The sequence below is a fragment of the Microtus pennsylvanicus genome, chromosome 6 (assembly GCF_037038515.1).
Source record: "Microtus pennsylvanicus isolate mMicPen1 chromosome 6, mMicPen1.hap1, whole genome shotgun sequence".
In the NCBI taxonomy this organism is placed as follows: domain Eukaryota; kingdom Metazoa; phylum Chordata; class Mammalia; order Rodentia; family Cricetidae; genus Microtus; species Microtus pennsylvanicus.
In genome coordinates, this window is record NC_134584.1 from 108,564,593 (window position 1) to 108,578,668 (window position 14,076).

Genomic DNA, 14,076 nt, shown 5'->3' on the forward strand with positions numbered 1-14,076 from the left:
CAGGGTCTCACTATATAACCCTGGCTGGTGGCCTGGAACTTGCTTGCTATGTAGATTAGGCTTGCCTCCAAGGTACAGAAATCTACCTGTCTCTGCCTATGCAGATCAAAGCTATCTGTCATCATACCCAGATGCTCTCCTCTTTGGGGGAATAAATAATCTTTTAATTTCTGAAAATATGGACTACTGTTAGCTAAAAGGAGAAAATACTCCTAATTTCAATAATGACCTTAAATGTCTTAAATATAACTTGATGTATTTATAGTGCTTTGTTGAGGGGGCTGGAGAGATAGCTCAGTGGATGGCTTGAATCAAGCGCACTGGCTTGACTCAATTCCCAGAACCTACAAAGTAGCTCATAACCATCTGTAACTCCAGTTACAAGTCCTCTTCTGGCCCCGACAGGTACCAAGCATGCAAGTGATGAACAGATATACATGTAGACAAAATCCCCATACACATAAAATACAAATTAAAAGAAAATATTTTAAGAATTAAAAATGTACCATAGGACATTTTATTATTGAGTCAGGGTCCCTCTAAATAGTCCAAACTGGCTTAGAAGTGGCTGTATAAATGAGGCTAGCCTTTCTTTTTTTTAAAAAAAAATATTTATTTATTTATTATATATATAATATACAATGTTCTGTCTGTCTGTGTGTATCCCCGCAGGCCAGGAGAGGGCACCAGACCTCATTACAGACGGTTGTGAGCCACCATGTGGTTGCTGGGAATTGAACTCAGGACCTTTGGAAGAGCAGGCAATGCTCTTAACCGCTGAGCCATCTCTCCAGCCCCCAAGGATAGCCTTTCTTAAATTAGTGATATTTCTTCCTCAGGTTAGCATCACAAACACGTTATACCATGATGCCTAGCAACTGTTTTTAATTAAATGTTTTATTATATCACCCCTCTATATGCTAATGAGTATGTTTTATTACCATTGGTTAATAAGGAAGCCGTTTTGTTCTATGACAGGGTAGAATATAGGTAGGTGGGAAAACTAAACTGGGGGCTGGAGAGATGGCTCAGTGGTTAAGAGCATTGCCTGCTCTTCCAAAGGTCCTGAGTTCAATTCCCAGCAACCACATGGTGGCTCACAACCATCTGTAAAGAGGTCTGGCGCCCTCTTCTGGCCTTCAGGCATACCGACAGAATATTGTATACATACATACATAAATAAATAAATATTTAAAAAAAAAAAGAAAACTAAACTGAATGCAGGGAGAAAGGTGGAGTCAGGCAGTTGCCATGTAGCTGCCGAAGAAGAAAGATGCCAGAACCTTAATGGTAAGTCACAGCCTGGTGGCGATGCACAGATTAATAGAAATGGGTTAATTTATGATGTAAAAGCTAGCTAGGAATATGCCTGAGTCATAGGCCAAACAGTGTATAAGTAATAGTTTTTCCATTTACAACTGAGCGTGCATGTGTCTTTGCCTCAGTGCATGTGTGGAAGCCAGAGGACAATTTACTGGAATTGTTCCCCGTCCCCCGTGGGTCTAAGGAATTGAACTCAGGTTGTTAGGCTTGACAGCAAATGACTCTACTCATTGAGTCATCTTGCTTAATTTCTGTTTGTTTGTGTGAGATGGAGTCTCTCTATGTGGCACTGGGTGTCCTGGCACTCACTATATTGACTAGGCTGGCTCAGAATTCCCAGAGATCTGCCTGCCTCAACCTCCTGAGTACTGGGATTAAAGGCGTGTGTTACTACATCTAGCCATCTTACTTAATCTTTAACTAAATTTTTAGAATCAGTAAAGCACATATTTAAATGTTTAAAAGGAACAAAGTCCTTTCTCTTACCTACATCTCAAGATCCAAATTCCTTTCCACAATATTCAGTTCTTATATAAGTATGTATCTTTACTGCCACTCTCCTCAACTGAAATAAGAATGACAGCTTACTATTTTATACCCTATTTATTTAACAAACCACAAATGTTTTTCAACAAATGGATCTCAATCTGTGGTTTGCGACCCCTTTGGTAAACCTCTACCTCCAAAAATATTTATATTACAATTCATAAAAGTAGCCAAATTATAGTTATGAAGTAGTAATAAAATAATTTCATAGTTGGGGGTAAAAGACTGCAGCATTGGGCTGGAGAGATGGCTCAGAGGTTAAGAGCATTGCCTGCTCTTCCAAAGGTCCTGAGTTCAATTCCCAGCAACCACATGGAGGCTCACAACCATCTGTACTGAGGTCTGGTGCCCTCTTCTGGCCTGCAGGCATACACACAGACAGAATATTGTATACATAATAAATAAATAAATATTTAAAAAAAAAAGACTGCAGCATTTGGAAGCTTGAGAGTCACTGTTATAAAGTAAAATAAGCCGAGCGGTGGTGGCGCACGCCTTTAATCCCAGTACTTGGGAGGCAGAGGTAGGCAGATCTGTGTGAGTTCGAAGCCAACCTGGTCTACAAGAGCTAGTTCCAGGACAGGCTCCAAAGCTACAGAGAAACCCTGTCTCAGAAAACCAAAAATAAAATAAAATAATAAATGTTGAATGGTTTCCTTTTTCATCGTTTCTTTTTTCTTTTCTTTCTTTTTTTTGGGGGTGGGGGGACAAGATCTCTACATAACCCTGGTTGCGTGGTTGTTCTGGAACTCACTATGTAGACCAGGCTGGTCTCAAACTCAGTGGTCTACCTGCTTCTCTCTCCTGAGTACTGAGATCACAGGAGATCACAGGACTGAGCAACCAGGTTTCAGTCTCAGTCTCATTCTGAGGATTCCTGGAGGCAGGACTGCCATTTTTGGACTGAGGTAGAGGTAAGAAGAGTCAGTGGCTAGCTGCTTTGCTTTTCTGGTCTTAAGGCTGAACCCCAATATCTGTCTTTGGGTTTTTATTAATCATGCTACACCATCTTTGGTGACTAATCTTTTTTTAAAGATAAAGTCTCATGATTTATTATGTAGCAGAGAACAACCCTGAGTTCCTGACCCTCAAGCCTCCCTCTCCCAAATGCTGGGATTACAAGCACGTATCATCATAATAACTGAAAACTGTTTTTTGTTTTTTTTTTTTTAAATCTTTGTGTGTGAGCTCTGGTAGATCCATGCCACAGTGTATGTGGAGGTCAGAGGACAACTCTATAGTGTCAGGTTTTCTCAGTCCACCTTTACATAGCTTCTGGGGATCAAATTCTAGATCTAGGCTTACACTCAAGTACCTTTGGCAACAAAGCCATCCTACATATCCTTTCAACTGATCTTAAAAGAAGCTAGCCCCTTAGTGATACATGCCTATAGTCCTATAGACAGGGGTAGGAGGTTCAAGTTCAAGGACAGCTCAGTCTGCATACTGAGTTATACCCAGAACCACAAGAGTCTATGTCAAAAAAAAACAAACAAAATCAGAAAGTAGTTCCTAAGTAACAGCTTGAAAGGGTGACTCAACTTTTCAAGGGAAGTTGTATTTTAATTTTTTTATATTTTTACCTGGTCTTTTGAAAATCAATATATATCAGCAGATGTCTAGGCTATGCCTAGAAAAGAACAGGCTATTAAAAAAATGTGCCACTGGGCGGTGATAGTGATCACACCTGTGAGAGATTTTCTGATTGGTTTGAAGTGGGTAAATCCACTTCTAGTCTGGACCTTTGAGGTAGGAAGACACACATCTTTGATCCGTATTTTGAGGCAGGGGGAAAATACGCCTTTGATCTGGATTTTTTTTTTTCCTCAAGACAAGATTTCTCTGTAGCTTTGGGGTCTGTCCTGGAACTAGTTCTTGTAGACCAGGCTGGCCTCGAACTCACAGAGATCTTCCTGCTCTGCTTCTGCCCCCGAGTGCTGGGATTAAAGGCGTGTGCCACCACCGTCCGGCTTTGATCTGGATATTAAGGTTGGAAGACACAGGCCCTTAATTTGGTTTTAAGGCCCAGAGACACTCGCCTTTGATCCAAATCTTGAGGCTGGAAGACCCACCTTTAATCTGGGCCACACTTCTGTTGAAAGTCTACATAAAAACATGGAAGAAGGGAGCTTTTGCTTTGTCTTTTTGTCCTTTCCTTGCTAGCACATCCAATTCCTTCACTGGCACTGGAGCCTACTTCTTCGGGATTCCAGCACATACAGAAACCAGCTGAGACATCCAGCCTTGTGGGACAAGCAACTCTTGGATTCTTGAATTTTTTGTTCACAGCTAGCTATTGTTGGATTATCTGGACTGCAGCCATTCCAATAAATCCCATATATATATATATAAATAAATTATACATTTCATAAGTTCTGTGACTCTTGAGAACTGTAATACAATGCCCATACCTGTTTGCAAAGGTATTCTGAGAATTTGCTTAGCCCATCCTCATGTAAACCTAGCAGTGGGAAGATCTTGAAGAATTGTTCCACCTGGGGCAAATCACCTTCTTTGGTCGCCATAGCAAACTTCTCTGCTACTATGCCTTTAAGACGCTGCTCAGCTTCCTGCAGCAATTTCAGGTTGGCATCAATAATGCTTCCTGCTCAATGGAGAGAAAATGAAGATCAATGTAAGGAATGGTACTATATCAATCAGGTCCATGCCACAATGTGTACCACTATTCATATGGCAAATATGTTTAAATACTGACTGTGTACAAGATACTAGACTAGCAATGTGGATGAATGAAAGATGAATCTGCCATGATTGTACTATCATGAAAGTTATAATTAAGTAAAAGATAAAATCTGTGTCTTAATATATATAACAATTTATGAGAAAAGTCCCAAGAAAGGTGCCTAACAGTCACATTTCTGGGTGAAGTAATAAAAAGACTTCCTAGAAAAGGTTATGTATCATCTCTTAAAGCTGGACAGGACTTTAAATTCTGAGTATGAGGGACACATTCCAGGAAAAGGAACTGTAATAAACAGATAGAAGCAGAAGTATGAAGAGTATCTGCAAAATACTGCAAGTATTTTGCTATGGTGACTAAAGAAGGTGATTTGCCCCAGATGGATCGATTCTTCAAGATCTTCCCACTGCTAGGTTTACATGTCCCAGCCTAAAGAAGAGCTCCAGTCACTCGCACACAGCATGAGGACGAGTGGCTTCTCCAGAGATGGAGTGACTCAGTCACAGAAAGTCAAGACCCTACACGAAGAATGTTTTTAGTGCATGTATGTGTAGAATAGAATACAAACTTGGGTATTATCCTTAAGAATACAGCCCATTTCCTAGCCAGGTGGGGGTGGTGCACGCTTTTAATCTCAGCACTCGGGAGGCAGAGGCAGGTGGATCTCTGTGAGTTCCAGGCCAGCCTGGTCTACAAGAGCCAGTTCCAAGACAGGCTCCAAAGCTACAGAGAAACCCTGTCTTGAAAAAACCAAAACCAACCAACAAAACAAACAAACAAACCAAAAACAAAAAAATAACAAACCACAGTCCATTTCCTTTGAGAGAGAGTCTCTCATTTGCCTAGAGCTTACCACCTATACTAGACTAGATAGCCAGTGAGCTACAGAAGCCTGTCTCTGCATCCCAGTACAAGACTGTAGGCATGTGCCACCATGTCTGGCATTTTTACATAGGTTCTGGGGATCAAACTTAGGTCTTAGTGAGGCATGAACTTTACCAACTACACTATGTTTTCCAGCCCAAGAATTTAATTCTATAAATGAGCAATATGGTTAAGCATCAATAACCCACTATCCAGAGACTAGAAGATACAAGATCAGTTTCCTTTACCATTGTCTCAGAGTTTCTTTTGCCATGGTAAAACACCATGACCAAAGTCAACTTGAGTTTATAAGTAACAGTATACCATTGGGTAAGCCAAGGCAGAAACTCAAGGTAGGAACCTGGAGGTAGGAACTGAAGCAGAGGTCACGGAGAAATGCTGCTTACTGAGTTGGTCTCATGGACCACCAGCCCAGATATGAGCGATCAATTACTAATTAAAGAAATGCCCCACAGACTCACCTATAGATAATCTAGTGTAGGCATTTCTCCACTGAGGTTCTGCCCAGGCAACTCTAACTTATGTCAAGTTCGCAAAAATAGCAACTAGGATATCCATCAAAGGGGCATATTATCTGTCCTAGGATGGTACAGAATTACACCATACTACCAGATATAGAAACGTCCTAATATCACATACCTTCCTAATTTTGCTTTGTTTTTGTTTGTTGTGTTTTTAAGAGATGTGGGTCTTACTTTGTAGCCCAGGTTAGCCCTGAACTCATGGAATCCCCGTCTCAGTGCTCCCAAGTGCTGCACTATAGACTTGAGTCACCATACCTAGCAACACACACTTTTCTTTTTCTTTTCTTTTTCTTTTTTTTTAATTTTCGATACAGGGTTTCTCCGCAGCTTTTGGTTCCTGTCCTGGAACTAGCTCTTGTAGACCAGGCTGGCCTCGAACTCACAGAGTGCTGGGATTAAAGGCATGCGCCACCACCGCCTGGCTAACACACACTTTTCTTGATTGAGTTTACTTAGTTTAGGTCATAGATGCTTATAACCAAACCATAATCAACAGTCGAGGATACTGACCTTCTTTGCCTTGTCGGCTGAGCTCAATGACTGATTTGTCCAGGCACAAGTAACGATGAATGTGGGCTGCAGCCTGCTCATAATCTTCATTCCTCAAAGCAGTCTGAACTCCATCCATGCAGAACTTCAGGTCCAAGATGTCATCAGCTCTCTGAATGGCCTGATAGAGGCGGTTCTGCAAAAAGTCTTTGTTAAAGACAATATCCTATTCCTTCAAAGCACTCTTCAGAACGTAGAGAAATTTAGGAGCAGAACCTAGTTAACAGTCAATCCTTTTCAGCTGTAACTGGCAAATTAAAAATACTACCATAACTACTTATCTTATAAAATTGTTATGGGTGATAATCAAGACACTAGCAGATACCATGATTTAATTAAATGTGGTTAATTCATTTTAATAGAAGCATGAATGAGAATAATCTATATTTATTTTGTTAACTTTATAACTGAATCAAGATGTATGTAATATCACAAACATAACATCGCTGTGCTAGAATCTAATCTAAGGCTTTAGTGCATGCTAGGTAAATGCTCTACCAAGCTGCATCCCCATTCCCTTCATTGACATTACATTACTTGACTTTCTTATGTTAAACCACCTCTGCATTCCTAGGACAAATGCTACTGGTCTTCGTATGTCTTCGTATATAATTCTTTTTATATGTTGTTGGATTTGCTCTTAGTGCTTATTGAGGATTTTTATTTTTATATGCATAAGAGCTAATGATCTAGAGTTTTCATGTAGTATCTTGTCTGGTTCTGGTAATTCCTATTGCATTTTTGCTGAATGGTTCTTTTCTAGTCTCTAATGTAATTTCTTGCCTCCCTTCTTCCCTTCCCTCCCTTTTAGTATTTGGGAGGGAAGCAAACATCAAAGCTCAGTGGGATTACCTTGGCCAGGTCAAGCTGACGGACTTTGCTGGACACATTCTCAGCTAGGTTGCAGGTAAAGGTGATCATTCCAGCCAGCTGCTCTGCATCTCCCTCAATCAACTGCAGGTTGGGACTAGAGACAGACATTGTCAGGGCATACTTATCTGCAGAGGCAGAGGGAATGAACAAGGGGGAATAGGTGTGTGTGTGTGTGTGTGTGTGTGTGTGTGTGTGTGTGTGTGAGAGAGAGAGAGAGAGAGAGAGAGAGAGAGAGAGAGAGAGAGAGAGAGAGAGAGAGCGCCCAGAGTGTTATGAGTGTTATGGAGGCTAGGAAAATGCTCTATCATTGAGCCACGTCCTCAACTCTTTCTCTTTGTTTGCTTTAATAATGATGTCTAATGTAGGCCTGGGTAGCCTTAAATTCATTGTGTAAGCAGTGAACTCGTTGTTCCTCCTGTTCTTGCCTTCCAAGTGTTACGATTACAGGTGTTTAATACCACGCCTAGGGTGCCTTGTCCCTCTCAACCCCTTTTTGAGGCAGGCATTCAAGCTGGCCTCAAACTGAGATCTTCCTGCTTCGGCTTCCTGAATGCTTAGATTATAGACATATACAACAATGCTCAGCAAATATACAAAATTGATAAAAGCAGCTCTCCTTTTTTGCAGGGCGTGGGGAGCTTCAAGACATGGTTTCTCTGTGTAGCCCTTGCTATCCTGGAACTCGCTCTGTAGACCAGACTGAACTTGAACTCAGAGATTCCTCTGCCTCTACCTCTTGAGTGCTGAAATTAAAGGAGTGTACCACCTCTATCACCACCAGACGAAAAGCAGTAGTTCTTAAACTAGAACTGCAAAACAGAATCACCTGGGAGAATGATTAAAATACATATTTCTGGACCCCACCAACCACCAAAATAGTCTATAATTCATGGGTTTCAGAATTTCTTTCTTGCTTTCTTTTTCTCTTTGATACAGGGTTTCTCTGTGTAGTCCTGGACTCACTCTATAGTCTGGTATCAAACTCAGACCCGCTTGCCTGATCTACCAAGTGCTGGGATTAAAAGCATATACCACCACCACCTGGCCAAAATTTGCATCTCTATTAAGGTTATATGTGGGCCAATAGTGATTATTTCTGTTTTACTTTTGGATAGGGTTTTACATAGCCTAGATTAGCCTCTTAACTCACTATGTAGCTGAAGCTGGCCTTGAACTCCATATCCACCTGCTCCTATTGCCTAGGTATTAGGATTTTAAAGTTGTGTAGCACCACGCTTGATTGTAGTTTAAAGCCAAAGACCTTTGTTCTTTTTTGGGTCTCATGACCCATTCTGGCTTTGAACTCCTGATACCTCCAACTCCAAGGGTTGAGTACAGATTTGAGCCATCATGCTAAGTTCCAATGACTTTTGATAACTATCAAAGTGTATATCCTTAGGTGCTCACTTTGAGTTATTGCTCCTTTCCATTTCAAATGTTTGTCATTTCATAAAACAAAGTTAGGAAAAAGAATCCTCTGTTTTTCTTTTCTTGAGACAGGAACTCACTCTGTAGCTTAGGCTAGTTTTGAACTTGCAGCAAGCTTCCCACCTTACCCTCCTAAGGGCCTGGACTACTGGCTAAGAAAACTAATTTTATCCAGTGGCTCCCACTGTACAGTACAACTTTTGCTGTGATATATACTTACCCCATTCTGTGGAGAGTGACCATCTTACTTTCAATGGTGTTTTGCTGTTCCAAAAGAGCATCCAGCTCTTTCTCCACCACTTTCTGGAACATGAACAAACATTTTAACTCAGAATGGGTATGAGGAATTTTCTTTTTTTGGAGGGCAGGGAAGGGGCAGGGTTTCTTTGTGTAGCCTTTGCTATCCTGGAACTTGTTCCATAGACCAGTATAGTCTCAAGAGATCCACCTGCCTCTGCACCACCATGCTCGGCTAGGAATTTCCTTTTTAAGTTACTGGGAATTAAATTTATGATCTTGTACATGCCAGGCAAGTGTTCAAATATTAAACTCTATCCCTATCTCTAGGAAGAAGGAACTTTAAGCACTTTTAGAGTTATCTAACTTCGCTGGGTATAGTGGCACACATCTTTAATGCCAGCACTGGGAGGAAGAGGAAGTTGAAGTTGGATCTCTGTGAGTTTGAAGCCAGCCTTGTGTATATATCAAGCTCCCAGACAGTCAGTACTACATAGAGAAACCCCGTCTCAAAACAAACAAAATGATGTAACCTCAACCTAGCTAAAAAGTGAATCCCATTTCAGAAATTTTTCCTCCCACTAGTCCCTTTGATATCCAAGCTGCTTTGGTTTGTTGTGGCAGACTAAATCATTGGCTATGAAATCTTTCTCATATTTCTTTTGATAGAGAGTCTCATGCAATTCAGGGTGGTCTCTCACTTATTCTGAAACACAGGATGGATGACCTTGAACTTTTGCCTTTTCCTTCCCAAGTGCTAGCATTATAGGTGTATGCACAGCACACATTTCAAGTATATCTGATTCCATCTAGCAGATGAATAACAGAACGGGAATAAGCAAATGTTTACTCAATGCTATTTGTAGAGTGTGCCACACAAGTGGGCTCTGAAGTTTAGTGGCTAATCCGGATGTGTGGTGATTGTCCCTTTCAGCCCAGCACTCAGGAGACAAGCCAGTTTAAGTTAAGGCCAGTTTTAGCTATGTGGTCAATTTGAGGCCTGTATGAGCTACATGAGACCCTGTCTCAAAATCAAAACAAGGCCTGGAGAGATGACTCTGGCCATCAAGTCTGATGACTGGAGTTTGATCCTCAGGATCCACATGGTAGAAGGAGACGCCAATTCTGAAAATTGTCTTCTGACTTCTACACGGGTGCTATGATCCACTTGCTTCCCTTCCCCCATGTTAAAAAGAAACAGAATAAAATATAGTAGCTAAACAAAAGCAATTTCCAAAGAGTTAGAAAAAAGTTCACTGGGAAAAACAGCTGCCAAACTTTTAGATCAGCTTTTACATCTGATTAGCAAGGACTCCAACCACACTGGAAAATGAACGGACAGCATCAGGTTGCCACAGAAGAAGCAGGTATACAGAGGCAGCAAACTATCAACTGAAAGGCAATCAGAATTCTGTCCACACCTATACATCAACGGGACAAGAGATGAAATGAGTGTCGGTGGCTAGACAGCTGTGCCCTGCCTTAGCCTTTAACATCCCAACTCTTAGCAGAGATCTCAACCCTCCTAGAGGGTTGTGAGCTTGCCTACAATTCCGGCAGTGTAACAGGATACCACAGGAAGGTAGCAAATCTGAAGACAGTCCGGGCAAAGACGAGGTCTTCTCAAAATAAGAAAATATCCAGTCTCCTACAAAGCTCGGCATTTAACTGAAAGGCTGAAATTACACACACATACAATCATTCTCTACAAAATAGTCTTAAAACTTCAAGCTAATTTGCAGTTAACTTCTCCCTTACATGAGTCGAGAAGAAACTTTCATTTCTTTTGACTTCCCAGGCCAAAGCGATTCTTAGTTTGAAAAGCAAATAAAAAATGTATGTACGTATAGATAAACAGCACACGCCACTTCCAACGTTACTCGTCAGGGAAATCAATACCGGGGCAGACCAAGAAAGAAGACAGTCCAGGAAAACAGGCTAAATAAGCTTGAATTGACAGGTGTCCCCAAATGCCCGACTACACTAGAGCGTCTCGGGTAGGTGTTAAGCTTCCCTTGGTAAAGAGAATGACGCCTCGGATGTCCTGTGCCGCTGGATTCTTCCAGGAAAAAAAAAAAGGAGGATCAGCTCCCCACCTCCTCGCCGCAGAGTCGTTCGTACACAGCTTCCAGCTCCTGCAGCTCTGTCAGAGAGCGAATGAGCTCGGTGGAGATTTCGGAGCAGCGGCCTCCTCCCACCCCCTCCGGTGGCGGAGGCGCTGACAACTTCTGAGGGGATTCTAGACCCGACATTTTGGTTCCTGTTAGGCGCTTCCGGGATCGCGAGGTCCCCTCTGCGTTGGCGCGGCGACCTTTGGGCTGTCCACAGAAATGCCCGATCAACGAATTTGAAGTCTAGTTTTAAAATTAATTTTCTATTATACAGCAAATTCACTGTAATGTGTAATATTTAAATAACTTAAAAGACCGAAGACGCTCGATGAAAAGCATTTTAAAATTTCTCATATTTATCAGGCGGAGGCTGGATTCCTTTTCCCATCGCGCGCCACCCGAAGGCCCGTCTTGAGGGCTAATGGCGGACGCCGGCGCGTTAGCCCTCGCTGTGGTTTAGGCCTTTGAAGGACTTCAGCATCCGTCGGATACCGACGCCATCCTTCTTCCAGCAGGCTCGGAAAGCGGCCTGGCAACTTCTCTGTCGCAGAAGAAGCGGGAAGCGTCACGCGAGAGAGCTGCTCGGCGCTCTGGCGGGCGTCGCAGAGGCCGTTTTAGGCCAGAGAGATTCGGTAGGCGTGAGGAGGTTAGGAAAACGCTTGCGGTGCGCAAATGGTTTCTGGGTTCTTCCCCCGCTTCTGGGCGCAGAGTGGGGACGAGTCCTTCAGGGACACGGCTCGCAAATCTGACGTGGCAGCCTCGTCTCTTTCCAGCCCGCGGGGTGGTTGAGGCTGAGTTCTCGGGGGGGGGGGGGGGGGAGGCCCGAGAGGGGACAGTGAGACCCCGGGGGGAGTCGGCCCCTAACGCGAAGGGCTAAGGACTCAGCTTGCTCAAAAGCCGTAAGCCACAGAAACGGTCTTTGGGTCCGAGAATCTGGCTTGAACTTGGTTTTGTCTTCTGAACCTGTTTTTTCCTGCTTAAAAAAACGAAAATAAAGGTCAATAGTGTCTGCCCGAAGATTGCAAGAGGTGACCTTGGAACCGGCGAAATCGGGCTTCCTAGGTTGGGGGAGGGGAAGCTTTTCAAGGGTTGGCGGTTAAAGTCTCCTGCTATTTAGTGTTGGAGTACTCGTGTGCTATTCCTCCTTCCTTACGGTAGGAAACCCGTTTGGTTTAGTTGTTCGTTGAGTGAATAGGCGTTTATTTTAATCGCCCATCTGAAGTGTAACCACAAGGCCAGGGGTTTCCTTCCCATCGCCACGAACACAAAATTCTCAAATATAGAGCCTTAGGAGATGCAAGTGGAGACTTGACCAAGACGCCCGTTTTTATCTGTTTAAAGCAAATGTCCAAAGTATTAACATCACTTTGGCTGTTTATGGTGCCACTGAAAGTCACTTTGGAAGTACCAAAATTTAACAATTTAAAATTTTTTTAAAATTTTAACTGTCTGCCAGTTCCACTTTTGGGAAAAAATATTAGAGGTATGCTCATAAATCTGTATGTGTAGTATTAGCAGTTTGGCTAATTGAATTCTAATGTAACCATTGAATATGTAGCAAATAAAAGACCCTTTATTGGTGACTCAATAATTCATAGAGAACTTGCAGCATAGTGAGTATATCTAGTACCCAACCTTTGGTTAAACAGAGGGTATAAAATGGCACAAATGTGTGTTCTTGAATTTTTCTACACATATAAGCATATGGGAAGATAAAGTTGGAAAGATTTATTCCCAAAAGAATTGGTTCGTTGGGAAATGGATCTGAAGTTTTTACTGGGCATTTGAGTTTTGGATGATGTGGACTACAGTTAACCGTAAGTTTTCATTTGTCATGTTGCGTTAATTGAACAAGTTCTAGTTCCTGGCACGTCCCTCTGTATGTTGGGCAATGAATGTAATTTTTGAGCTGTAGTTTTCTTGACCATAGTTTGTTTTTGTTGTTGCTTTTGTTTTTCTATTAGCTTAGGCTGGCCACTGAACTTGTAGTAATTCTTCTGACTCCCCAGGGCTAGGATTATAAAAGAGAGTCATGATGCCTGGCTATTTATTTTATTTATTTATTTATTCCTCCTTAAACTGTTGCTGGGTGTATATGTGCAAACCTTTAATCTTGGTACCTGGGGGGTGGGGAGGGCAGGAGAATTTCTCAGTTCCAGAACTACCGTAACTACATGATGAGTCCTTGTCTCTGGAAAAAAGAAAAACCTCAAACAGGGTACTGCAGTGTTGTCCATTCTGGCATTTCCTGTATAGCTTGTAGCTCGGATAGGTTTTAAACTTGCAGATATCCTCCTGCTTCAGTCACTCGCCACTCAGAATGCAGGGTCATGCCAATATGTAGGCTTCGTAGGACTCTGAGATGAAAAGTAAAGGTGTAGTTTACTAGAATGGCGCCTGGCATAAAAATGATGCTATGTTTTTCCTTCCCCTTGAGAATGCACCCCAGGGTCTCGTGCCTGCTAAGCAAAGATTTCTAACAATGAGCCCCATCCCAGCCTGAAAAGGCTCTCCCAGTGATAAATGTGGTGCTCGGCTGGGTCTGTCTTCATCTGTCTTCAACTAGACATCCCCATGCAGAAGTTCTTTTAAAAACAGTAATGTTTCTGTTTGTTTGTTTTTAGTCTGTAGCCTACTTTGACTTGATACTGTTGGTATAGCCAAGACTCGAAGTACCGAGTGTCTCAGTTTTGCTTGCCACCATGTTTCTGTACAACTTGACCTTACAGCGGGCCACTGGCATCAGTTTTGCCATCCATGGCAACTTCTCTGGTAAGTTCTCTAGGTATTATTAACTTCGTGAACTGAGAGAGAGAGTGCAGAGTGCTTTTGTTGAGAAAATGTTTTCCATTTATAAAAACGTTTGTGGAGTTTGTTAAATTATGGTGTATTATCTGTT

General features: G+C 42.2%; 2 protein-coding genes across 4 annotated transcripts in view; one reads left to right on the forward strand and one right to left on the reverse strand.

Moving 5' to 3' along the window:
- Nucleotides 1-11,465, reverse strand: part of Cog4 (component of oligomeric golgi complex 4) — a 34,547-nt gene extending 23,082 nt beyond the window's left edge. Inside the window, exons 1-5 of one of the 2 annotated variants that reach the window (XM_075977326.1) lie at nucleotides 10,825-11,465; nucleotides 9,050-9,132; nucleotides 7,381-7,495; nucleotides 6,490-6,664; nucleotides 4,281-4,474 (exon numbers count right to left, since the gene is read on the reverse strand). In XM_075977326.1, the coding sequence (XP_075833441.1) occupies nucleotides 4,281-4,474; nucleotides 6,490-6,664; nucleotides 7,381-7,495; nucleotides 9,050-9,072 (507 nt within the window). In that variant the 5' untranslated portion in view covers nucleotides 9,073-9,132; nucleotides 10,825-11,465. The remainder of the gene's footprint in view (nucleotides 1-4,280; nucleotides 4,475-6,489; nucleotides 6,665-7,380; nucleotides 7,496-9,049; nucleotides 9,133-10,824) is intronic. The other variant, XM_075977324.1, reaches the window with a different exon arrangement.
- Nucleotides 11,466-11,678: 213 nt separating this feature from the next.
- The window catches only part of Sf3b3 (splicing factor 3b subunit 3), a 39,399-nt gene continuing 37,001 nt past the window's right edge, over nucleotides 11,679-14,076 (forward strand). The window contains exons 1-2 of one of the 2 annotated variants that reach the window (XM_075977321.1): nucleotides 11,679-11,809; nucleotides 13,802-13,949. In XM_075977321.1, coding sequence (XP_075833436.1) covers nucleotides 13,880-13,949 — 70 coding nt within the window. In that variant the 5' untranslated portion in view covers nucleotides 11,679-11,809; nucleotides 13,802-13,879. Of the gene's footprint in view, nucleotides 11,824-13,801; nucleotides 13,950-14,076 lie in introns of both variants that reach the window. The other variant, XM_075977322.1, reaches the window with a different exon arrangement.